The 20,137-nt window shown below is 44.0% G+C and overlaps 1 protein-coding gene and 1 long non-coding RNA gene across 11 annotated transcripts in view; one reads left to right on the forward strand and one right to left on the reverse strand.

The window, feature by feature from the left end:
- Positions 1-20,137, forward strand: part of POU6F2 (POU class 6 homeobox 2) — a 495,570-nt gene that overhangs the window by 467,834 nt on the left and 7,599 nt on the right. For all 8 annotated transcript variants that reach the window (XM_058725457.1, XM_058725452.1, XM_058725455.1 and 5 more), the window contains 2 exons: positions 10,266-10,434; positions 19,429-19,597. In XM_058725457.1, the coding sequence (XP_058581440.1) occupies positions 10,266-10,434; positions 19,429-19,597 (338 nt within the window). The remainder of the gene's footprint in view (positions 1-10,265; positions 10,435-19,428; positions 19,598-20,137) is intronic.
- The window catches only part of LOC131509585 (uncharacterized), a 139,338-nt gene that overhangs the window by 14,926 nt on the left and 104,275 nt on the right, over positions 1-20,137 (reverse strand). The gene's annotated exons all lie outside the window — the stretch shown is intronic.

Here is a 20,137-nt window from a genome sequence, read left to right on the forward strand (position 1 = left end):
ACCACAGGCACTGGTACAGTCCCTGCCAAATATATCACTGAGAACTTCCTTCCCTTCTCCCCACTCCCGAGATCTCTCAGCTAGTTTATTTATTTTACGTAACATCTACAAGGTGCCATTGGATCCTCTACCTTCTACGTAGGTCCCCAGATAAGCCAAGAGCCTCTACATTTTATTGGCTTTTTAAGACCTATTTCTATCTGTTCAAAACTATGCTAAAATTATCTCTGGGGGAGAAAGGAGATTGGCCTCTTTTCATACAATCTGCTAACAACTATTCCTGTCAGCAAAGCCAAGTTGTAAATTGCCACGAAGGTGATGAATTAATTATAAATCATTAACATTTAATACAAAGTAGCTCTCATCCTCACCTTGGATGTCAGAGGAGAGTGTTTCAGTGATAGACTCTACCAGTTACATACAAATGCGGCCCTAGATTTGAGGCAATGCAGTTTTAATCCAGGAGAAGGACATAGCCAAGAAATGGCAAATGATGGCGCCATTCCTCCACTCCTTGCCCAAAGTAAATGTCATTGATCCCTTGCCACAGTCCCTCTCATGAGCACAGATGCACCTCAGGAACATTCTCACACCACACCTGTTGGTCCCTAGAACAAACTTCATTTTCGCTATGGGATCATCTTGTCCTCTGCTGGTCTAACCACCATGACCATCTTCTTCACTGTAGAATTGGAGACCTAGCCATTGGGAAGAAACAGCCAGGCCCTTGTGTGTGGAGGGGATGCCTTGAAAATCCAATTTGTATCAGTTACAACCAACATCCCAGAGATCCGGACTGTCCTCGACGTACATACACATGCCTCCCTCATGTATGTGCATATGGAGAGAACACATGAGCACAGCTGGAAAAGAGTGACATCCGAACCGTCCGGAATCTCCCCAAGTCACCGCAGGCACTCCCCGGGCAAGTGCCAGTGGTCTAGTCTAATCCCAGAAAGATCAAGGGAACCAATGGTGAACCTGGTCAGAAATATCAGGAAATGGTAGAAATAAATGCAGGACTACTACTCTTTCTTCTTGGCATCAGCTCTGAAACAATTTGAAACACCTTGGAGCATATAGTAAAGTTAACAAGTTGGGTGAATCGACAGGAGATGCACTAGTCTGAGTCCTGGATGTAAAAGCTGGGATTCTGAGGATAGCAGATCATAAAATGCCCAAGAGTCCGAAAGTAAAAAGCTCAGAGCTGGAGGTATAAGGATAGTGGTCTTCAATTTTTTCTTTAAATATAACCCTTTACATTGAAGAAATATAATACAGACAACCACTAAAAAATAAAGGATTTCTATCATACAGTAGAGAAGTTTCTCAATTTATTTTTTCATGTGATTTATGACAAATGCTTGATCTCACAAGAGCATGGTTCCAACAGTAAAATACGCCATAAATTACAGGAACAGAAAGTTCCCTGACTCAACACTCCGAAGGGAGTTCACTTCAGTGGAGTGAAGCGCACAGCCCTTGGACCAGACAACCTGGGGTGATCTGTTTTAATTTAATAAAAATAATTGCATCTTCAATTTCATTTTAACATCTGCCTACCATTAACTAAAGGAACCTGAAGATCTAAGAGTCGCCCATCAACTGCTCCTGATCATGCTTTATTCCAATGATAAAAGATTGAGATCCTGCAAAGTGACCATATGAAATGCAAACAAAATATTTTTTAAACATATACCAAGATTCGATAGCCCTACATATAACCTTCACAGAATCACATCAGAGATTCTTGGGGAGCAGTTCAAGAGAATAAAATTCAGAAAAAGACTAGATAAAAGAAGAGACAGAAAGATGGAAGTATGTTTCTGTGCATAAAAAAAAAAAAAAAAAAAGAAAAGAAAAGAAACTACTTAATACAAATATTTGGTGGAGCTTGAAAGTAACCTTTTGTTCCCTCCATGGGACCCTGCAGCGCTGGTGAATTATGGTAAACTCTCCCACCAAAGGGAGAGTGTCCCAGATCCCCCAGGTTGCCCTTCCTACCCTGTGACCGTGAACTCATAACTTCTCCATAAGCAGCACAGACGTCATTTTTGTGTATATTTATTCTTCCCTTGACTAAATTCCAGCAGAAGGTAGTGGGAGACATTTGAAAGAAAAAAACAATGTTGCAATTTGGAAAATCAAAGCAGGGAAATTTTCCAGAAATTAAATGCCATAGCTATAATGCTTGGAGACTGCCATCTATGAAAACACTCAATTTCTCCTCAAAAAGTAATCTTGGTGTTAACAGGAAACCAAAAGAAAGTAATTCATTTAAATTGACTCCCTGAGGCGCTTGGGTGGCTCAGTTGGTTAAGCATCCGACTTCAGCTCAGGTCATGATCTCTCAGTTCGAGGGTTCGAGTCCCACGTCGGGCTCTGTGTTGACAGCTCAGAACCTGGAGCCTGCTTTGGATTCTGTGTCTCCCTCTCTCTACACCCCTTTCCTACTCATGCTCTGTCTCTCTCTCAAATATAAATAAACATAAAAAAATTTGTTAATAAAAATAAAATAAATTGACTCCCCAGAATGCCATCTGATTATCCAAATCCATCCATTTTTTTTCCCAAGTAAATACAACATGTACTCCCTTACCTGTTTTTGAAAATCAACCACTCTTCCTAGCCCCTGCCTGAATCCGTGGTTCCCAATTTTTTTTTCTTGGAACCACCCAGAATGAGACATAAATGAGACATTTCCACCTACCAGGGTGGCGTTTTCCTAGATGGATGAAATGCGTATCAGTGACTCCAACACAAAACAGCCCTTTGACCTTCCAGCCACACAACCGGGCATCTCGTCCTTCTGGTCTCCCCTTGTCACTCCCTGTCAAGCCCAGCCAACAAGCTCTCTGCACATGCTGTGCCCTGGCCTGGAATGCCTTCCCCACCTTCTCCCTCTGGAGAGCTCCAGCCACCATCCCTCCATCCAGGATGCCTCCTTCTCGAAGCTTCCCTGCATCGTTCCCTCAGCTCTGCTTTCCCCCTGCTCTATTCATTTTCATCAGCTGTGCTGTCGTTAGGACTCCGTACCTGAAAGGCAGGAGCCAGAATGGCGGCCTCATTCCAGACTCTGCCCGTGGTGGGTGCTCAGTCAATTGTGTTAGGTTTAATTGCTGCCCAATTAATGGAGTTTTCCTCTCCAGCATCCCAGAGCCATGCTTCCAGAGTGGCCCAGCTCAGGCCCTTCTGTGCCTTTCCAATTCCGTGTGTTCTGTCAGTTTCCAGTATGTTCCACATTAACGCCTCTAGGCAAACTTGAGAAGAGCTTCCACACAGCACTGCCTTCTCTATTCATCTCTCTCCAGAATGTCAGCATCTTCCTCTGGCAGCACTCTCTCACCTTATTATCTCAACTACGTCTAGTCCCTCATTTGCTGCCCTGCTCTGTCTCTGAAGAGCCCCGGTTGTGTGTCTCAGGCTTGTTTTAGGACCATGGTGGCCTTCCCTGCCTGTGTCTGGATGTCTCCCCTAAATCTTGCCCCCATCCTGCCCGCCACACCTCCTCCCAGCCTCACAGGGCCTGGTGTGAGGGACGCTGCTATCAGCCCTCTTTCTTGAGCCCACTGTACTCAACTCTCTTGCAGACAGGAAGTGTCTGAAGGAGTCTAATATCTGGGCTTCTTCCTGCTTAGGTTAAAGAGCTGTTTCAAGGTCACAGAGAGAACTAGAAGGAAAATCCAGAGAGTCTCCCGGACCCTACCAAAAGGATAGCTCCCTTTTTGCTTTTTTCAAACTTTCCAAAAGATAATTCAAATCTCCACTGAATGTCAGGTTTCAGGCCCTCAAAATGTTTCAAGTTAGCCTGACCTGATGTAAACCCTAAATCTTCACACATCTAACACCGGAGCTCCTGTCCTACCCACAGTAGAGTGAGCTCCTCAGTAACACTCAGGCATACATTACGTCCTCCTCGTTCTTGAAGGTTCTTACTAAATCTGGGCTCTGGCTTCTCTTCCCTGGACATAATAAATCCACTTCCTTTACCCTTTTTCGAAGAGAAGCTCTTTCCAAAACCTCGTGTGGTCCCCCAACCATCAGCATCACCTGGGAACTTGTTAGAAATGCAAATTCTTGAGCCCCATCCCAGACGGAATGCATCAGACACTCTGGGCAAGGGTGGGGGCGCATGATCTGTGTTTTAACAGCCCTTCCAGGTGATTCTGACAAAAGCTAAATCTTGAGACCCACTGACTTAATTTCTCTTCAAACTATTATAAGGTACACGGCACACACTTGGAAAAATGCCAACCAGCGCGGGGAGGGAGAATCATGATGTCCCCCTACATGCTCTCGCTTCTGCCAGAACCCTTGGGGTTCTGTTCACGTTCTCATTGTACCACATGGGGATTTAGCCTGTGGTTCATTATGGCTCCCTCCCATTTGTAAAAGGCCAGACCTGCTCCATTTTGCCTTGGCGTAATTGGAGAGATTTTCTTTCCCCCAAGTTAATCTCTATTTAATCCCATTTGAATTTTACTGTTTATATGCATTCATTTTTCCAACTTGTCTAGCACATTCTACACTTCATTCCATTTTCCAAGACACTTGTCACCTCCACTTATTTTTATGGCAATTGTGGATTTAATTAGAAGGTGCTTTATTCCAGGAACTAAAACGTTATTGAGGATAGACTGTGCGACACATGGAAGCTATATGGGGACCAGTGGCACAGAAAACAAGAAAGTCTGGGAAGCGTGCTTATACTTGAATTTACTTTTGCTGAATACATTAAACACCCAGCAATTCCAACCAACACAAACAAACCCACAAAGGCCGCCTCTGAAAGGCAACAGGAATCCTGTTCTTTCCTGTGTGTCATTTCCTGTGCAAGATGGACGTTCCTTCCTCATTCCCCAGGTAATGCAAAGCCCTGGGCTAATATCAACTGCCCCCTTCCCTCTCCTTTTTTGTTGAGTCTGTGCTCTCAGCCTGTACGAGACTGCTTGGGCTGCCATAACAAAGGGCCACAGAGAGAGAGGGTGAAATTTATGGTCTCACGGCTCTGGAAGCTAGAAGCCCAAGGTCACTCCGTCAGCACAGATGCCTTCTCCTGAGGCCTCTCTCCTTGGCTTGCAGGTGTCTTTTAGCATCCTGTGTCCTCACATGGGCTTCCCTGTATACCAGTCTGTGTCCTAATCTCTTCTTTTAAGGACACCAGTCACACTGGATGAAGCCCCGCCCTACTGACCTCATTTTAAGTTAATTACCTCGTTGAAGAACTGATCTCCAATTATAGTCACATTCTGAGATACTGGAGGTTAGGACTTTAGCACATGAATTTGGGGTGGGACACATTTCAGCCCATAACACAGCCTACTTACATCTGACTTACATACAGCTCAATAAAAGGCAAGAAAGTGATTATTGGAACTTAGATGGAAATAAATTCCAGCCCCTTTAGGCAGTGAAGTGAGGGTAAAGTGAATATATAGAAAATATGGTCAGATGAACATGATACTGACTGAGTAAAGTAACTTTCGGGTACTACAGATAAGCGGGACTGATCAGGCAAAGGACAGTCTGTAGGCAACTCCACTTGAGATGTGCCCCAAACTACACCAAAATCATCATGCTCTCGCCACCTATGACTACCATGTTTCCTTTAAAAATATGACATTTTAAATACTTCGGGACCTGTAGAAAAGAATCCTGAACTCAAAAAATACTTACATTGTCATATTGAACAAAACAGATATGTTCAAAATGATAGATCACCGTCTACATTTGCGCTGATCAGCTCTCCCGGTGTGGTTCACCGTGACCAATTTGAGCACATCTCATTTGCTTCCACGCCGCCCAGCTAGAGCTGCCTGCTGTCTCCCTGACTCATCACTGTCTGCAGTGGTAGACAGTAGGGTGGCCGCGTGCCTACAGGAAGGAGGGCTGGTGCGTGGGTCAGACTTCCTTGGCTTCAAAGCCCGCTTATACCTGCCGTATGACCCCAGGTAGGCCATGCGGCCTTTTTAAGTCTGTTGCTTCTTCTGTAATGACAACACCGATACCGAATGAAGAGGGCTAATGCCAAGATTTAAAAATATATGCAAAGACACGTGAGAAGTATCCCATAAATGGTAGCCATATGGTATCCATATAGTCAGACTCTCAAGAGCAAGACAATAGAACCAAACATTGGCCTTCATGAAAGCTTCTTACGTTTCCCTTTCTCTCCAGGAAGGGAAAGGAATAGTTTTTCCTTCAGGCTTCTAGCTTATCCCTAATTCCCTGCACTTTCTTTTGGGAAACTATTCCAATGTTTTTTTTAAACTATTCCAATTTTTATGGCCAGTCATGTTTGAGGCATTTATACACCTATTTCTTTTGCCAATTATGCGCTACAAGTAATGCATGATTTTCAGCTTTAAGTCAGTGTCTGGAAAACAACATCATTAAATCTCATTAAATAACATTTTTCTAAGGCTGCGTATGTAAAGTCCATTAAAGTTTTATATTGAATCCCAGCGTTGTTTCATGAAGTGGCTTAAATCTCTGCTTTCCCTTTTCTTATTTGATACATATAGTTTAACCACAATATTTCTAAAGATTAATGCATCAAAATCACTAAACTAAGAATATCACAGATAAGGTTATTTTCTGGTCACTTACCTGGAAGAATTACAATTTTAGGGATGGGAAGTAACAGAGGTGGACCCTCTACCATCCTCTTTTTCTGAGGGAAGAAGTTGTAAAAGAGGGTCAATCTCTGGGCTCATTTTGGTATGTACAAAAGGCTATCCTATCTGGACTTACAGGTGATTCTAATTTTTTTTTTAATGTGTATTTATTTTTGAGAGAGAGAGGGAGCAGGGGAGGGGCAGAGAGAGACAGACACAGAATCTAAAGCAGGCTCCAGGCTCTGAGCTGTCAGCACAGAGCCCAACACGGGGCTCCAACCCATGAATGATGAGGTTGTGACCTGAGCTGAAGTTGGACGCTTAACCGACTGAGCCACCCAGGACCCCCATGGGCTTACAAGTGATTCTAGAATTAACAGATACATGTTTACACTGGCCACTGGAATGAGATATGTGGGTTCCATTAAAGACGCTACTGCTTATATAATCTTGATTCTTGACAAGTAAGAACTTTTCAGGATTTTTATTAGTTTTTCCATACTGTCTGGTTGAACTTTGGAGGGAAAACAGAACCCCGGTGTCTTTTAAAAGTGCTTATTTACTTTGGAAGAAATATATCTTTGTTAGATTCTTAGATATCTTAGATTCATCTCATTCTCTGTGTGGGCATAGAACGAGCTCTTAAAAGAACTATTTAATTTTCTTCCTGAATTTCTTCTCCTGCATAGCTTAATGCATAAGCCCTAGTTTGCTTTTTGACTCCTTCGTGAGATTGCAGCCCACTAATTTTTTTCTCTCTGAGTTGTGCCTGAGAAAGAAAAAAATTAATTGATTATTGTCTTGCCCAGTTCCTTGATGGTGCTTTACCACACCCAGGGCCAATAAAATATTGATGGAATGGTAAAGACAGAAGACTATCTCATGATTCAGTGACTCAAAACTGTGAAAAGCTTTTGTCAAGTAACAATATTTGGAAGGACAACTCAATAAGTTAGAAGGGGTAGACTGACATGCAAATATCCATCACATTTTATTAAGCAAATTAAAAATAGATTTCATCTTTAATATGTGTCCCTACAGAATAAAAGTTACTGGATTCAATTGTTGATTATGTGCTCAGCAGATTGGCTAATTACTTTGGGCAGATGCTTGATGCATATTAATTTGGGTTCCATGTCAATTATGACTATCTTTGTTCACAATCCAGTCTCCACTTAGCACAATTCAGTAACAATAAGGATGTTCACTTGAAATGTAACTGCAAGCAATTCTGATGGGGGACAGAATGGCATCGTGGAAAGAGCCATGAGCTATGAGTGATAGCCTGGATTCTAATGTGTTCCAGACCCCATGATCTTGGGCCAGGCATTTACTCCTCATCTTCGTGCTAGGCATAGCTGCTGCATAGGGATGTCATGTGAATCCAGGGAGCCAGAGCATCACCATGAGGGACCAGAAGGGGAAATAGCTCTTTAGGCACATGTCCAAAGTAGCACCTTAGTAACAGTTCTTTGAAGGTAACACATTAACTGATGGTTACAAACACATTAGGGGATTTAAAAGACTGACAAATCCCAAGCGTTGGCAAGGATATAGAGCAGCTGGAATTTTCATATATTGCTTGTGGGAATATGACGTGCTACAACCATTGGAAATCAGGTTGGTGCTTTCTTTAAAAAGTTCAACATGTATGTATAGTATGAGGCGATAACTTCCATAGTTCCACTCCTAGGTATTTACATAAGAGAAACGAAAACACAAGTATGCACAAGGACTTGTACATAAATGTTTATGACCGCTTTATTCATAATAGCCCCAAACTGGCAACAACACAAATGTCCATCCACAGATGAATGGATAAAGAACTTGTGGCAGAGACATCCATATAAATATAGATACATACACTACCAATATATACTATACCTACTATTCGGTGATACGAAGAGACAATGCTGCTGACACATGCAATGAAATGAACCTTAAAAACAGTATCCAAGCAAAAAAACCCAGGTTAAAAAAAAAGGGTACATACTGTATGATCCCATTTTTAGAATCATGCCAAATGAGTCCGTTGTGACAGAAAGTGGGACAGTGGTTGTCTAGAACTGGGCACTGGGGGGAAACTGATTGCAAAGGGGATTAGGGAACTTTACGGAATGATGGGATGGAAGGTTCTATATCTTGATGTGATGGTGGTTTTACAGATGTACCTATTTGATAAAACTCATCAAGCTGTATGCTTGAAATGGGCAAATTTCATCATGTATTAATTAGATCTTGATAAAATTGAATGAAAAACTGAATGCATACACACACACACACACACACACACACACACATAGGGAAAGCAGTGACAAATGTCAATCTGAAATGTCCCAGGCTGGCTATCAGATACTGAGAAGGCGGTCGAAGATTGGGGCCTGACCTGATTCTACTCCCAGCCTGACTTCCTTTTATAAAAACTCTGCTACACTTCTGTGCATGTGATGATGGCCATGAAGGCAGTTTGTAAACCAAGAAGTGCTATCTCCCACCACAAAGAGGGCAGTGGCTGAGGCTGATGGTGCACCTGTCTAGGATCTTGAGCTGCCCTGAGTGTCTGCTTTCTGGGAGGCAACACCCGCAAGGAGAGAGACCCCTCCTGGGTCTCCAAGGGGACCTGGTACCTGCAATCATTTCCCTTTCCTCTAACCTTCCTCTCCTCGGCTGGACTTCTCTCACTGCTCAGAACCACCGGCCTTTGATGAGCTGTAAAGGAGTCATGAATAAATGGACATAAAGGCAGCCTTTCTCCAGGCACACTAAATTCTGAAAATTAGGTTAATTCTTGCTTGTGGCCTTGTGACTAAAAGCTCGAGCCCCAGGGTCAGGCTTCATGTGTCCAGATACCAGCTCCTCCACACCTACTGGATGAATGTATAAAAACCCTTTAACCTCTTAGAGCTCCGGCTTCTTTGTCTGCAAAAGAGAGGTCAAAACAACACCCACTTCACAGGCTGATATGAGCAAGGGCATGAAAGTCCTTAACACAGGGTGGCATGGAGTAAGAAAGTGACAACTGAAAGCTACAAATATTACTAGATATTTTTGTCCTGGCCGCCCTAGCTTCTCTCAGTTTCCTATAGGACATCAGAGAACGTTTTTCCCAGCCAGACTCTTTGATCCGGGGGAGCAGAAAGTCCCCGTAGTCAGTTCACACTCAGCCTAAATGGGAACTTTCCTAAAAATACCAGTTACGTAAGACAAAATGGTTGAGCGCAGCCACACCTTTAAGACCAAGTTCCACACTCCGAGGTCATTGTGAGCATTGTATTTCATCTGTACATACTTGAGAAAGAAACCTGTCAAGTGCTCTGTAATTGTGTGAACAGGCAAAAAGAGTCCAGCCACACGCCTTGGTCGAGAAATGTAGAAAATTGGGTGCTCCAGCAAGCCAAGTAGGGAATTAATAATATATTTAAGATTACTAATAAAATGCCTGTCAAGCAAGCAGCAACATATTATATACAAAAAAAAAAAAAAAATCCTGCCTGTTGTGTGGAGTTTACACTGTTCCTGAGAAGTATATATTCTTGGAAATAACAATTCAACCCCAGACGAAACTTCTATTCCCTGGCATTTCCACCCCCCCACCCCTGATTTTTCACTCATGTGTGTATTTTTTTTACATCCCCCCCTCCCATGTAGCTCCACCAACCCTCCCAGACGTCAGTGGGTCAAGCAGCCTCCCAAAGCAGCCTTCTGCACCTGGCTCACAGCCAAGCATCCATGTCTCAAAGCCCAGTCCGGCAGGCTTCCTCTTCTTCCTCCTCATCCTCCTCTTCTTCAGCTTTGAGCGTGGGCCAGTTAGTCAGCAGTAAGTATCCTTTCTGGCTCGGTTAAATCATGGTGGCCTTCTTGTTGCCTATCTGCAATGCCTTCCGTTTTCTTTCTTTCTCTCTCTCTCTCTCTCTCTCTCGGTCCCCTCCTTCTTTCTCTCTGCCCCCCTCCCTCCCTCCGTCCCTCCCTCTTTCTCTTGCTCTTTCAACATCAAAGAGGAATTTCCTGGCCCTCCTAGGCCAATGCTGGAATAAGGTCCATGCCCGGGGCCAGAGGGCTCCCCCAAAGCACACCCACCTCGATGTGCACACGTAGGGGCTGATTTCCACCTCAAGTGCTTTCTGATGTGCTGAGTCAGTCCTGCCACTTCAGAAGGGAGAAACTGATCAGCTTGCAGGGCGTGAGCCACAGAGCTCAGAACTGAAATAACCAACAACAGGCGCTCAGCCAGCAGGTCAAGCTGCTTTTCTGTGTGTTTGAAGTCCCCTGCCATCCTATTTGTAGGTGTCAGAGGAAATAAAAGAGAGCGTGCCTGTGGGCGGGCGGGTGTGTGTGCACACTGAACTGGCTCCAGTGGCATGTGGGGGAAGCTGCATGGACCAGAATCGGATGAGAAATCTCTGAACAACCATTCATAAAATAAAATAAGCCTGCAAGTCGGCTTCCACATATATACATATAATTTTTAGAAATAGTATTTGGCCCCAGGTAAAGACGGTGTATGGATCACATGCAAATCGAAACTTACTAAGATGAAAGGGACCATGGCCCGATTTGATGTTAGATGTTCACCTTTCGTGCAATTTTTACTCATATATTAAAAAATCACAGAATGCACACTTAGATTATAATTCTCCAGGAGCCGAAAATCTAGTAATTATAGGTTTAAAGGGCTAAAGCACTGCATAGACATCTGTGCATAAAATAAGGACACATGTGAGTATCTGTGTTTGGTCAAGTGTCATAAATGACTTGTCATAATAGGAACAGTGGGGATCCTCACATATCATCTGTAATGCAAAGCAAAATAGAGGGTTTCCATGCCCTCCCCATACAAGCAATCCTTCCCCCCCAAAAAGGAATATATGTATGAATATATGTATGTGTATGCATACATATATATATATTCAATTATATGGATGATTATATGGAGAATTATATGGAGAAGAGAATGAGGAATTATGGGGAGATATTAAAATGTCCAGGAACTTCAGGGGACTAGCCTGGAGGCTCTTGGTCTCAAATATGGGTCAACATCCAACAGAGTTTCGGGATGCACACAGAGTTTACCATCAACCAGTTATTTTTAAATATTTAAATATACAAACGCTGTCGTTTGGGCCAGAAACTCCAGTCTTACTTGAATAAAATCATAGATACAATTAATCTAATTATAGCCAGATTTTCCCCAATAAAGACACTCCTCATCACAGTGTTGCCAGACAAGATTTCAGCGTCATTCAAAGTCGATATTCCACCTAAGTTTACGCAAAATACTCTATTTGTAAATAGCATCAAGGTCATAACTTTAGGATAGGCTATTAAGCTTTGGTCCTGAAAGAAAAGGAACAGAGACCAAACATCTTCTAGAGAAGAAATACGTTAAATATGATACAGTAAAGTACAAACCACCCCGCAAATACAGGATTTTACACAATGTAGACAGTCACATTAGAAGACTAGAGAGGTGAGCGAATGGATGAACACACAGACAGACGGATGGATGACTCTGGATTCTCTCTAGTCACTTGTCTCAAACTGGGAGGGAAAGGATTAGCCTTTTTCAGAAATCAGTAATAGAGCTACTTCATGGGACAGGTGGAATTTCAATTGTACAGTTGCCAATGGGACATGTAAGTTCTAGGTGTATAAGTGACCCATATTACATATCTTGATATGAAATATAAAGAATGGAAATAGAGACTCCTTTGCCATAGGCAGTTGAGGCAGGAAACTCCAAACTCATATGCAGAGCCTAAATGATGAGTCTTCTCTGGCAGATATATGAGAGGCTCAGTAACGGGTTTACAATTGCTATGGATTTTGAGCACGTTGTCTAATTTCTTTCTGTCTCAAAACCCAACTACACAATGAATGATACACGGAGCATTTCTCTAATGCTGATTACCCCAGGAAATCTCTGTTTAAGACTTCATTTGTAAAGTAGGGCTTTCCAAGCACTTTCAACACTCTGAACTTCATTTTAATATTCATAACGAGGTAATAGAAATCCTCATTTTCAGATCTTGTAACTGACATCAAATAGATCCTGAAACTACAACCCATCTTGGCCATCTACTGTCAGAGGGACCACATTCAGTCTTGGTTGTAAGACTGTGGCACTTGGTGTGACCAATCCAATGGGTGGCATGGCCAGGATGATAACCCAAATAGTCTGACTCAATGGGCCATACACATGCTACACAGTACAGCTGCCTTAAAAAATAAGATGTTTACACATAAATTTTATCCAGTGAAATTTGAACGACAATATATATCCGATCACCTAAATAGTCTTCAAATAACTTTTAAAAAGCCTGGACCCATGCCTCACAATTGAAGCACAGGCTTTTCCCTAAGCTAGACATTATGCATATTTTGAAATTTATATTCAAGCATGAACTACCTATTTTAAATTACTTTTGTCTGAGATGAAACTTCACCAAATCTGCAGATAGGATAATTTGGGAAGACCCAACCCCGTTCAGATGTAGTTGTTATGCAGGTTAAATTACAGTAGAATAAAAGGGTGTTTTAATCAGAGGCTGTCAACTTAAATATAAAAACACATATTGAGCATCATGTATATACCAAGCACAGCAATAGAAATCAAGAAAGCAAAAATAAGCAAGATGTGCTCCCTGCACTGAGGGAGGTCATGAACTGGTAACAAAGAAATGCAGGTACAATAAAGATAAATGAAAGCTACAATCGACGCGTGAATAGGGACTATGGCAATATAATAGAGAGTTAACTAAGTTTTAGAGGTTGAGACAGAACAGAAGGACTTGCTAGAGTTAATAATCCTTGAATTGAGTTTGATGGTTAATCAGCAAATCCCTCCAAGAGATTGAGGCCATTGTATGAACCAAGTCAAACTGGATTTGAACCTATGGTCAAAACCTTGGTCAATGAACCCTCCCACATCACGGTCAAAGATTGTCACCATAGTGCTGGCAACTTGCCATTGTTCTAGATAAAACTGAACCAAAAATCACCCAAAAATCTTCCCCACTCCAGGCAAAAGAATACAGAGTGAATGCCTTAGCAATGATCACAGGATCTTCGTGTGCAAAGAACACCACATCTGAGCTCAGAACATCTGCACGGTATCTGTTCACGGGACCTATACAGCTTATCCTGTGTTAAACCTTGCTTGTTCTCCACAGTCATCAGATGTAAATACAGTCTATAAGCAGGGCTTTTGGAAAGTCTAACAGAGTCAAACAAATGACTTGACAAATGTCCCAAATTGGCTCAAGATGTACACAATACTGTTTAAAAATAGGTACATTTCGGTCTTTTTATTCTTTGCTGAGTTTGGTTTGGTTTTGTTTTACAGTACACATGTTTTGAAGCCCTGGCCTGCAAACTTGATTTTTAGACAGCAAAGGACTACGGGCTAATCCCATAAAAAAATAAACCATAAAGGGAACATAAGGACGTATGGTGATGGCTTGTAAGCACCCCTGATTCCCATGATCACAATTCACACCATTTTCCACAATGAAGTCACCATATTGCATATTAAACTGTTCCCCCACATTACCTTGCACATTCTCAAATGGTTTATTTCTCAGAAATATTTGGTAAATATGCCCATTATCCGCTGTGAGAATAACATTAAGAACCAGATGGATGTTTACATAAGACAGTTAATTCATACTTGGCAGCTTCTTTAAAGTTGCATATCTTGTATATAAAAATCCCACAAGCAGAGATTGTGAAAGCATGATGCTGATGGACGGTGGCTGTTCAACCCAGTCAGCAGCCCCTTTCGCTGATGTCCACATTAACTGGTGGAGGGAGCTAAAGTTTAAAAGCAAAACAAATCATCTCTGCTGGTCCATCCTTAGCACTCAGTTCAGTATGGACCCAGTGACCCTACAACCAGGGTCTGCAGAACAGGTCTGTTTTCACCCAATTTGCATTTAGTTCCCATAAAAATCTTGTGCTCTTCAGCCTTTGCATCCCAGATTCGATTTGGGAAACATCATCATTACACTTAGGAATCACTGCCAATTTTCAATGCCAGTTTATTCTCAATCTCTAGGCCAGTTAATCTCTATAGAGGTTAATCTTCTGGCTCCTCCAAAGCAAAGGGTGAGACTCAGGGTGGACCCTGGCAATTACTACTGTTGCTTTCTGACCCTGTACTTAATATATTGGGTTGACTCAACCCAAGCAAACTTTTTTTTTAATTTGTTTTTACATTTATTTATGTAAATTTTGAGAGACAGGGAGACAGAGAGAGCACAAGTGGGGAGGGGCAGAGAGAGAAGGAGACAGAATCCAAAGCAGGCTCCAGGCTCTGGGCTGTCGGCACAGAGCCCGACGTGGGGCTCGAACTCACGGACCGCGAGATCATGACGTGAGCCGAAGTTGAACGCTTATCCTACTGAGCCACCCAGGCGCCCCAAACCTGAGCCAACTTCTGTGAAAGGTTCCTCTTCCTCTTCAGTGCAGAGAAGGCCCAGACTGAGTTGCTCGAGTGCTGAATCCACCTGGGAGGGATCTGAGAGGCCCCTCAGAGGGGTGGCCATCAAGGTGGCCTCAGATTCATCCTTGAAATTAACCCAACCTCTTAGGGCCAGGGGACTGGACGAGGGAAAGCCAGACCTATCCCAGGATGGAATGTCAGCCTCTGAGCCAGGCTGACAGCTGAAGTGACATTCCAGGGAAGCTTCCATTTACCACATTCCTCTTGTTTTCCCTTCTCAAATAGAAAAGTATATACCCCTTAAGGAAGGTGAACTGTTCCAACGGTGGACCAGGGGGTGGGAATCCTCAAGAGTTTAAGATAGAAACTTAAGGATCCAAAAAAAATCCTTTTTTTTATTAATTCAAGACACCTTACAGACACCATCTAGTGAATTCTCCCAAAGTGTGAAAACAAGTCCCATATTTTTGTCCCAGGGTGGCCCCTCCTTTGGATGGGGAGACCTTCATAGACTTGACCCATGGAAAAAAACTGTAATAATTTATTTTACCATCTGATTTTATAGGTAAGAACAGTAATACGGAGAAAATCAGGTAGCCCATCTCCAGCAATTAACAAAGTACACAAACAAGGAGATAACTGATTTCCTCTCCCTGGGCCTTTATCCAACAGACCATCATGCAGTTTCAATTTCACCATTCCTAGCTCATCAGCCCTAGAAGTAGAACCAGAAAAAGACTAGAGTGGAAATGTGTGTGACAGAAGGAAGGAGCTCAGCCTCCTGGTGTGATGAGAGCGTGTTTGGAGCCCCATGGAAGACACTGGGCTCGGCGGGGCAGGTGCTCACGTCTCTGAGCTTTACAGCGAAGGTTTTGAGAATCGGCACAACGTCGCTCGGGGCCAGGAGCAAGAGTTCACAGCTTTCTGTTCAACTCCGGTCATTGGCAGTAATCTGGCACACACATAGATTTAGTTGCTGGTCTCAAGGAACCAGTAAAGAAACATAAGCATGAAAGGCAGCAGGGGAAGGGAAGAAATAAGATAGAATGCATTTACATAAAATTGCAACCCAAGTCACAAACCTGCCCGGCACCACCAAGCTAAATCTGGTGTTGGCCCAGGGCCAGGGGCTGAAGCTCCATACTCTTGCCGGTTAAAGGCCCGCCCCTCACGTGCTTCCTCACTCCATTGATTCCTGTCCATCTAAAGATGGAGCCAATATAGGGCAACAAATTTACTTCCCACAAGGACTACTTAGCTTTGCTCAGGGGAAAACTCTTCTCTCTAACTCCAGACTACACTAAATGGGGGGGAGGGGGGGTGTCAGGGGAGCGCGAGGATGGGGAACCTACCCAGGGCCCCCCCCTCACAGGGCCTTTGTGGCTGGTCACTCTTACACAGGTGGGACGGGGTAGGGGCATCTGGTGAATAATGATGGTAAAGGGGTCAAGAGAAGATAGCTGTGTGCAGAGGGTGAGATGCCCAGATGCGGGCAGGCCAGAAACAGAGAGAAGGCCCCTGTCTATGGGCTCCGTGGATCCCCTGCATCAGAATCACCTGTGGTACTTGTTCAACATGCATGTCCTGGGCCCCATCAGGTGACCCCTCATCACCTTTTAAGAAAAGCACCATCCTAAAGGTCACATTGTTACAAGGAAAGTTTCCAGCTTCTTATTTTCCACCCTCGATTTTGAACCTTCACTTCCCACCCTATTTAAATATAAAAATGAACATTTATTTTTGAGAAGCTGGGGGGGGGGGGGGTGGCTGCAAGTGGGGGAGGGGCAGACGGAGACGGGGACAGAGGATCCAAAATGGGCTCTGCACTCACAGCAGAGAGCTCCATGCGGGGCTAGAACTCACAAACCAGGAGATTGTGACCTGAGCCGAAATTAAAGTTGGTCGCTTAACCAACTGAGCCACCCAGGGACCTCCCCCCTGCTCCAGCATTTGTGCTTTTCTGTCCTAGTTGCCCTCCTTCCTCCGTGGACCGTTAATATCACAGATATACTGCACATCTGTTCTGTTTATGTACCACGGCCCTTGGGGCGGCCACAACTATTGTCCAATCTAAGACTCTTCCACCTTCCCCCCACCACCACCCCAGAACCAATTTCCACCCTGCTGGGAATGCACACTCTAAACGCAGCAGAGTCACAAAACCAGCTGAGCCAGGCAGCAGGTCTAAGGAGGGCTGCAGATGAGGAGGAGGGGCTCTCAGGGCAGCCAGAACCAGTTCTAGCTGACTGTTCCCAAGTTAAGTGCAAACGGAGACTGGAGCAGCCAAACTTCTATTCAAATGAACATAAACCATAGAGGTGTTTTTTTTTTCTTTAGCAATCTCCCAATGTTTAAATGTTGGCAATTCCAAAAAACCGTAAGCTCTAGGAAAGCTGAGTTTGATGTGCAAGCTGCTCATTTGCAACTTCTGCTCTAGGAATGTTTAAATGAAGAAATGAGAGAAGAGGCTCCAGGCTGCTGGGTGTGTGGACTTGGCTTCCCAGAGTCCTTAGCAAACCCTCAGAGTCGCTCCAGGCTGCGGTGCTGATGGGACTTAAGATCCAGAGGGCAGCCTCTCCCGAGGACAACCCAAACAAGCCTTTTCTTTAACCAGGGAGAAAAAGCAAGATTTGTATAGTCACCCTCTGCCCCTGCCCAGGGACATAGATCTTCAATGTCCTACACTGAAAATGTTCTCCGCTCCTAGCACGAGCTCCCCAGCCCATAAAGGCCAATGCTCTTGCCTGCATTCTGTGCCCACCTCCCCAGAATATGGCCCCTTCATTCTCTGAAAGCTGCCCATTGGGCATGACCCAGATGAATCCTCCCTCCTACACCTCTCCCTTCTCTGTAAATTCTGCGGCAGGGGTCACACCAATAGTTCTTGATTATACTCAGCCTGGTCTTTTTCTCCAATTGTTTCTCATTCATAATATTAAGTCCCAACCCCCTACAGACTATAAAGTCCTTAGAGACCGCAACTCCCCTCCTGTTTCTCTAGCTCCCTCTTAACACTCATTAGGACTCCCAGGAGTCACTTAAGAAATACTTAGAGACTGTCCATCGTGCTTGTACCTTGTACCACTTTTCAATCTTTCCTTGAACAAAATTATGACGAACAACACGTAAAAATTCTACAGGGGTTTTTCAAATGTGAACATAAAGAAGGTACGGTGCATACCTATATCGCTGATTCTATCGACAGAGTCCATTTCCCCTGTAATGACCATCTGTACCCAAAGCTCCAAGCCCCCCGCAGATATTAGCATGTTTATTTAAAAGTCTTTGAAAAATTGGCCCTTGAAATGCAAATGTTTATTTCTCTTCATGAGAACAGGAGTTTCTGTAGCCCTGAGCTCAGAAGACTAATCTAGTCCACCACAGTCCCTTGACAAGTGCTTGAATTTACTGAAATTGATGGATTATTGTGCAGAAAGAGGAAGAGAAAAACTTTTCACCTAAGTCCAAGGAATGAGGTGGAGAACAATAGAGTCAGCTGGCGGGGAGAGCGGCTTCGCTCCAGGCAGGACCGAGCAGCACTTTGAAATCTTCCCCTATCCCCAACCCATGCTGTCTCCAGCCTGGCGTTCGCTTTCATTTATCATTTATCTGGGGATCAGTAGCGGGAAGGGGGGGTTCGTTCTCCAGCTGTTGTGTCATTTCCCTTGATAAGTCTTAAATTGACCGCGTTCTCCGGCACCAAAGGAGTCTTCTTGCAGTAGGCATTTTTTATCATGTGCCCTTTTAAGGGACAAAGGCATCATGTCAGTAAACTGCTATCGGAGAACAAAAAAAAGATAATATTCGTCTCACAGCTTCATAAGCATGGTCTTCTGAGGGGCTAATGTGAACATAAGAAATTAGACAGCATTACCATCTGTTAGCCTGACAGCAGTGGTGATCCGGTGAAGGAAAAACACAAAATACTATTTTTTCCAAGGGCAATTTTTAGCCCTAAAGAATCCAATTAAGACATTTCAAATTGAAGCCTTTCCATGTTTATAGTTTCACACAATATTTGGACATCTTTATGGGCAAAATGGAGTTGCATCCCATAGCTAGTGCCTTCCTGCCCTGACTGTTACTTGTGAACCCCAAGGGAGCATGCTCTTGTATTGTGAAAGCGGCGGTGTGAGCTTCCCGGGGTATTTTTCCGGGCAAGAAACATCCGAAGGATGATTTGTGGAGGTGTGATGGCTTGAAGATGGGATCTTGGGTGCCTCACATGGGACACACAGGGAACACTGGACAATGTTGGTTTCCCCACCACTCTGCTATCAAAGAGAGCCACTTTCTTAGAAGCCGTGATAAACAGATATTACTTGGATGTGTGTTGACGTATTGATCCTATTTTTAAAAACATCTCCACAGATCCTCAAACGGCAGCGGGTGAGGTGGATGGGGTTAATCTGGAGGAGATCCGAGAATTTGCCAAAGCTTTTAAAATCCGGCGCCTGTCCCTTGGCCTGACCCAGACTCAGGTGGGACAGGCTCTCAGTGCTACAGAGGGCCCCGCGTACAGCCAGTCGGCCATCTGCAGGTAACCCGTGCCCACATGCTGTCACCTCTCCTGGCCGGCCTGGGCCTCGTTTGTCCTCATGGCTCAGCTTTTCTTCTTCGGGTGGGCAGAGCTGGAGGGGTAGAGTATGGGGACTGAGTTTGGGGCGCTTACATGTTGGAACTGGTGACACTGATGGAAACGAAGGTGCTGAAGCAGATTTGGGGTCCTGGCTTGATAACTCCTGTCAACTCACAAAGAAGGCGGTCTCATTGGAAGTACCCCACCTCGGGCCAGGAGCTTCCTTCTGGACCTCCCCACCCTCCTGTGAGGCTGAGAGCCACGGTCTCCTGTCTGCAGACAGGCGTCCTGAGTGAATGTCATAAAGCTGCCGTTCCCACCATTTCTGCCCAGGGATGGCTCTCAGGATTCTTCCAAGAAAATACACCTTAAAAAGAAAATTAACCGTCTCATGACCGCCAAGGAATGCAGTAGCATTGCCTTCCCAGACACAACTCTAAAAGCACATTTTTCAAAGAAGCTGCTGCTTTACGTGGTGCAGGCAGGGGTAGTGAGAATCTG

The sequence above is a fragment of the Neofelis nebulosa genome, chromosome 4 (genome assembly GCF_028018385.1).
Source record: "Neofelis nebulosa isolate mNeoNeb1 chromosome 4, mNeoNeb1.pri, whole genome shotgun sequence".
Classification (NCBI taxonomy): Eukaryota; Metazoa; Chordata; class Mammalia; order Carnivora; family Felidae; genus Neofelis; species Neofelis nebulosa.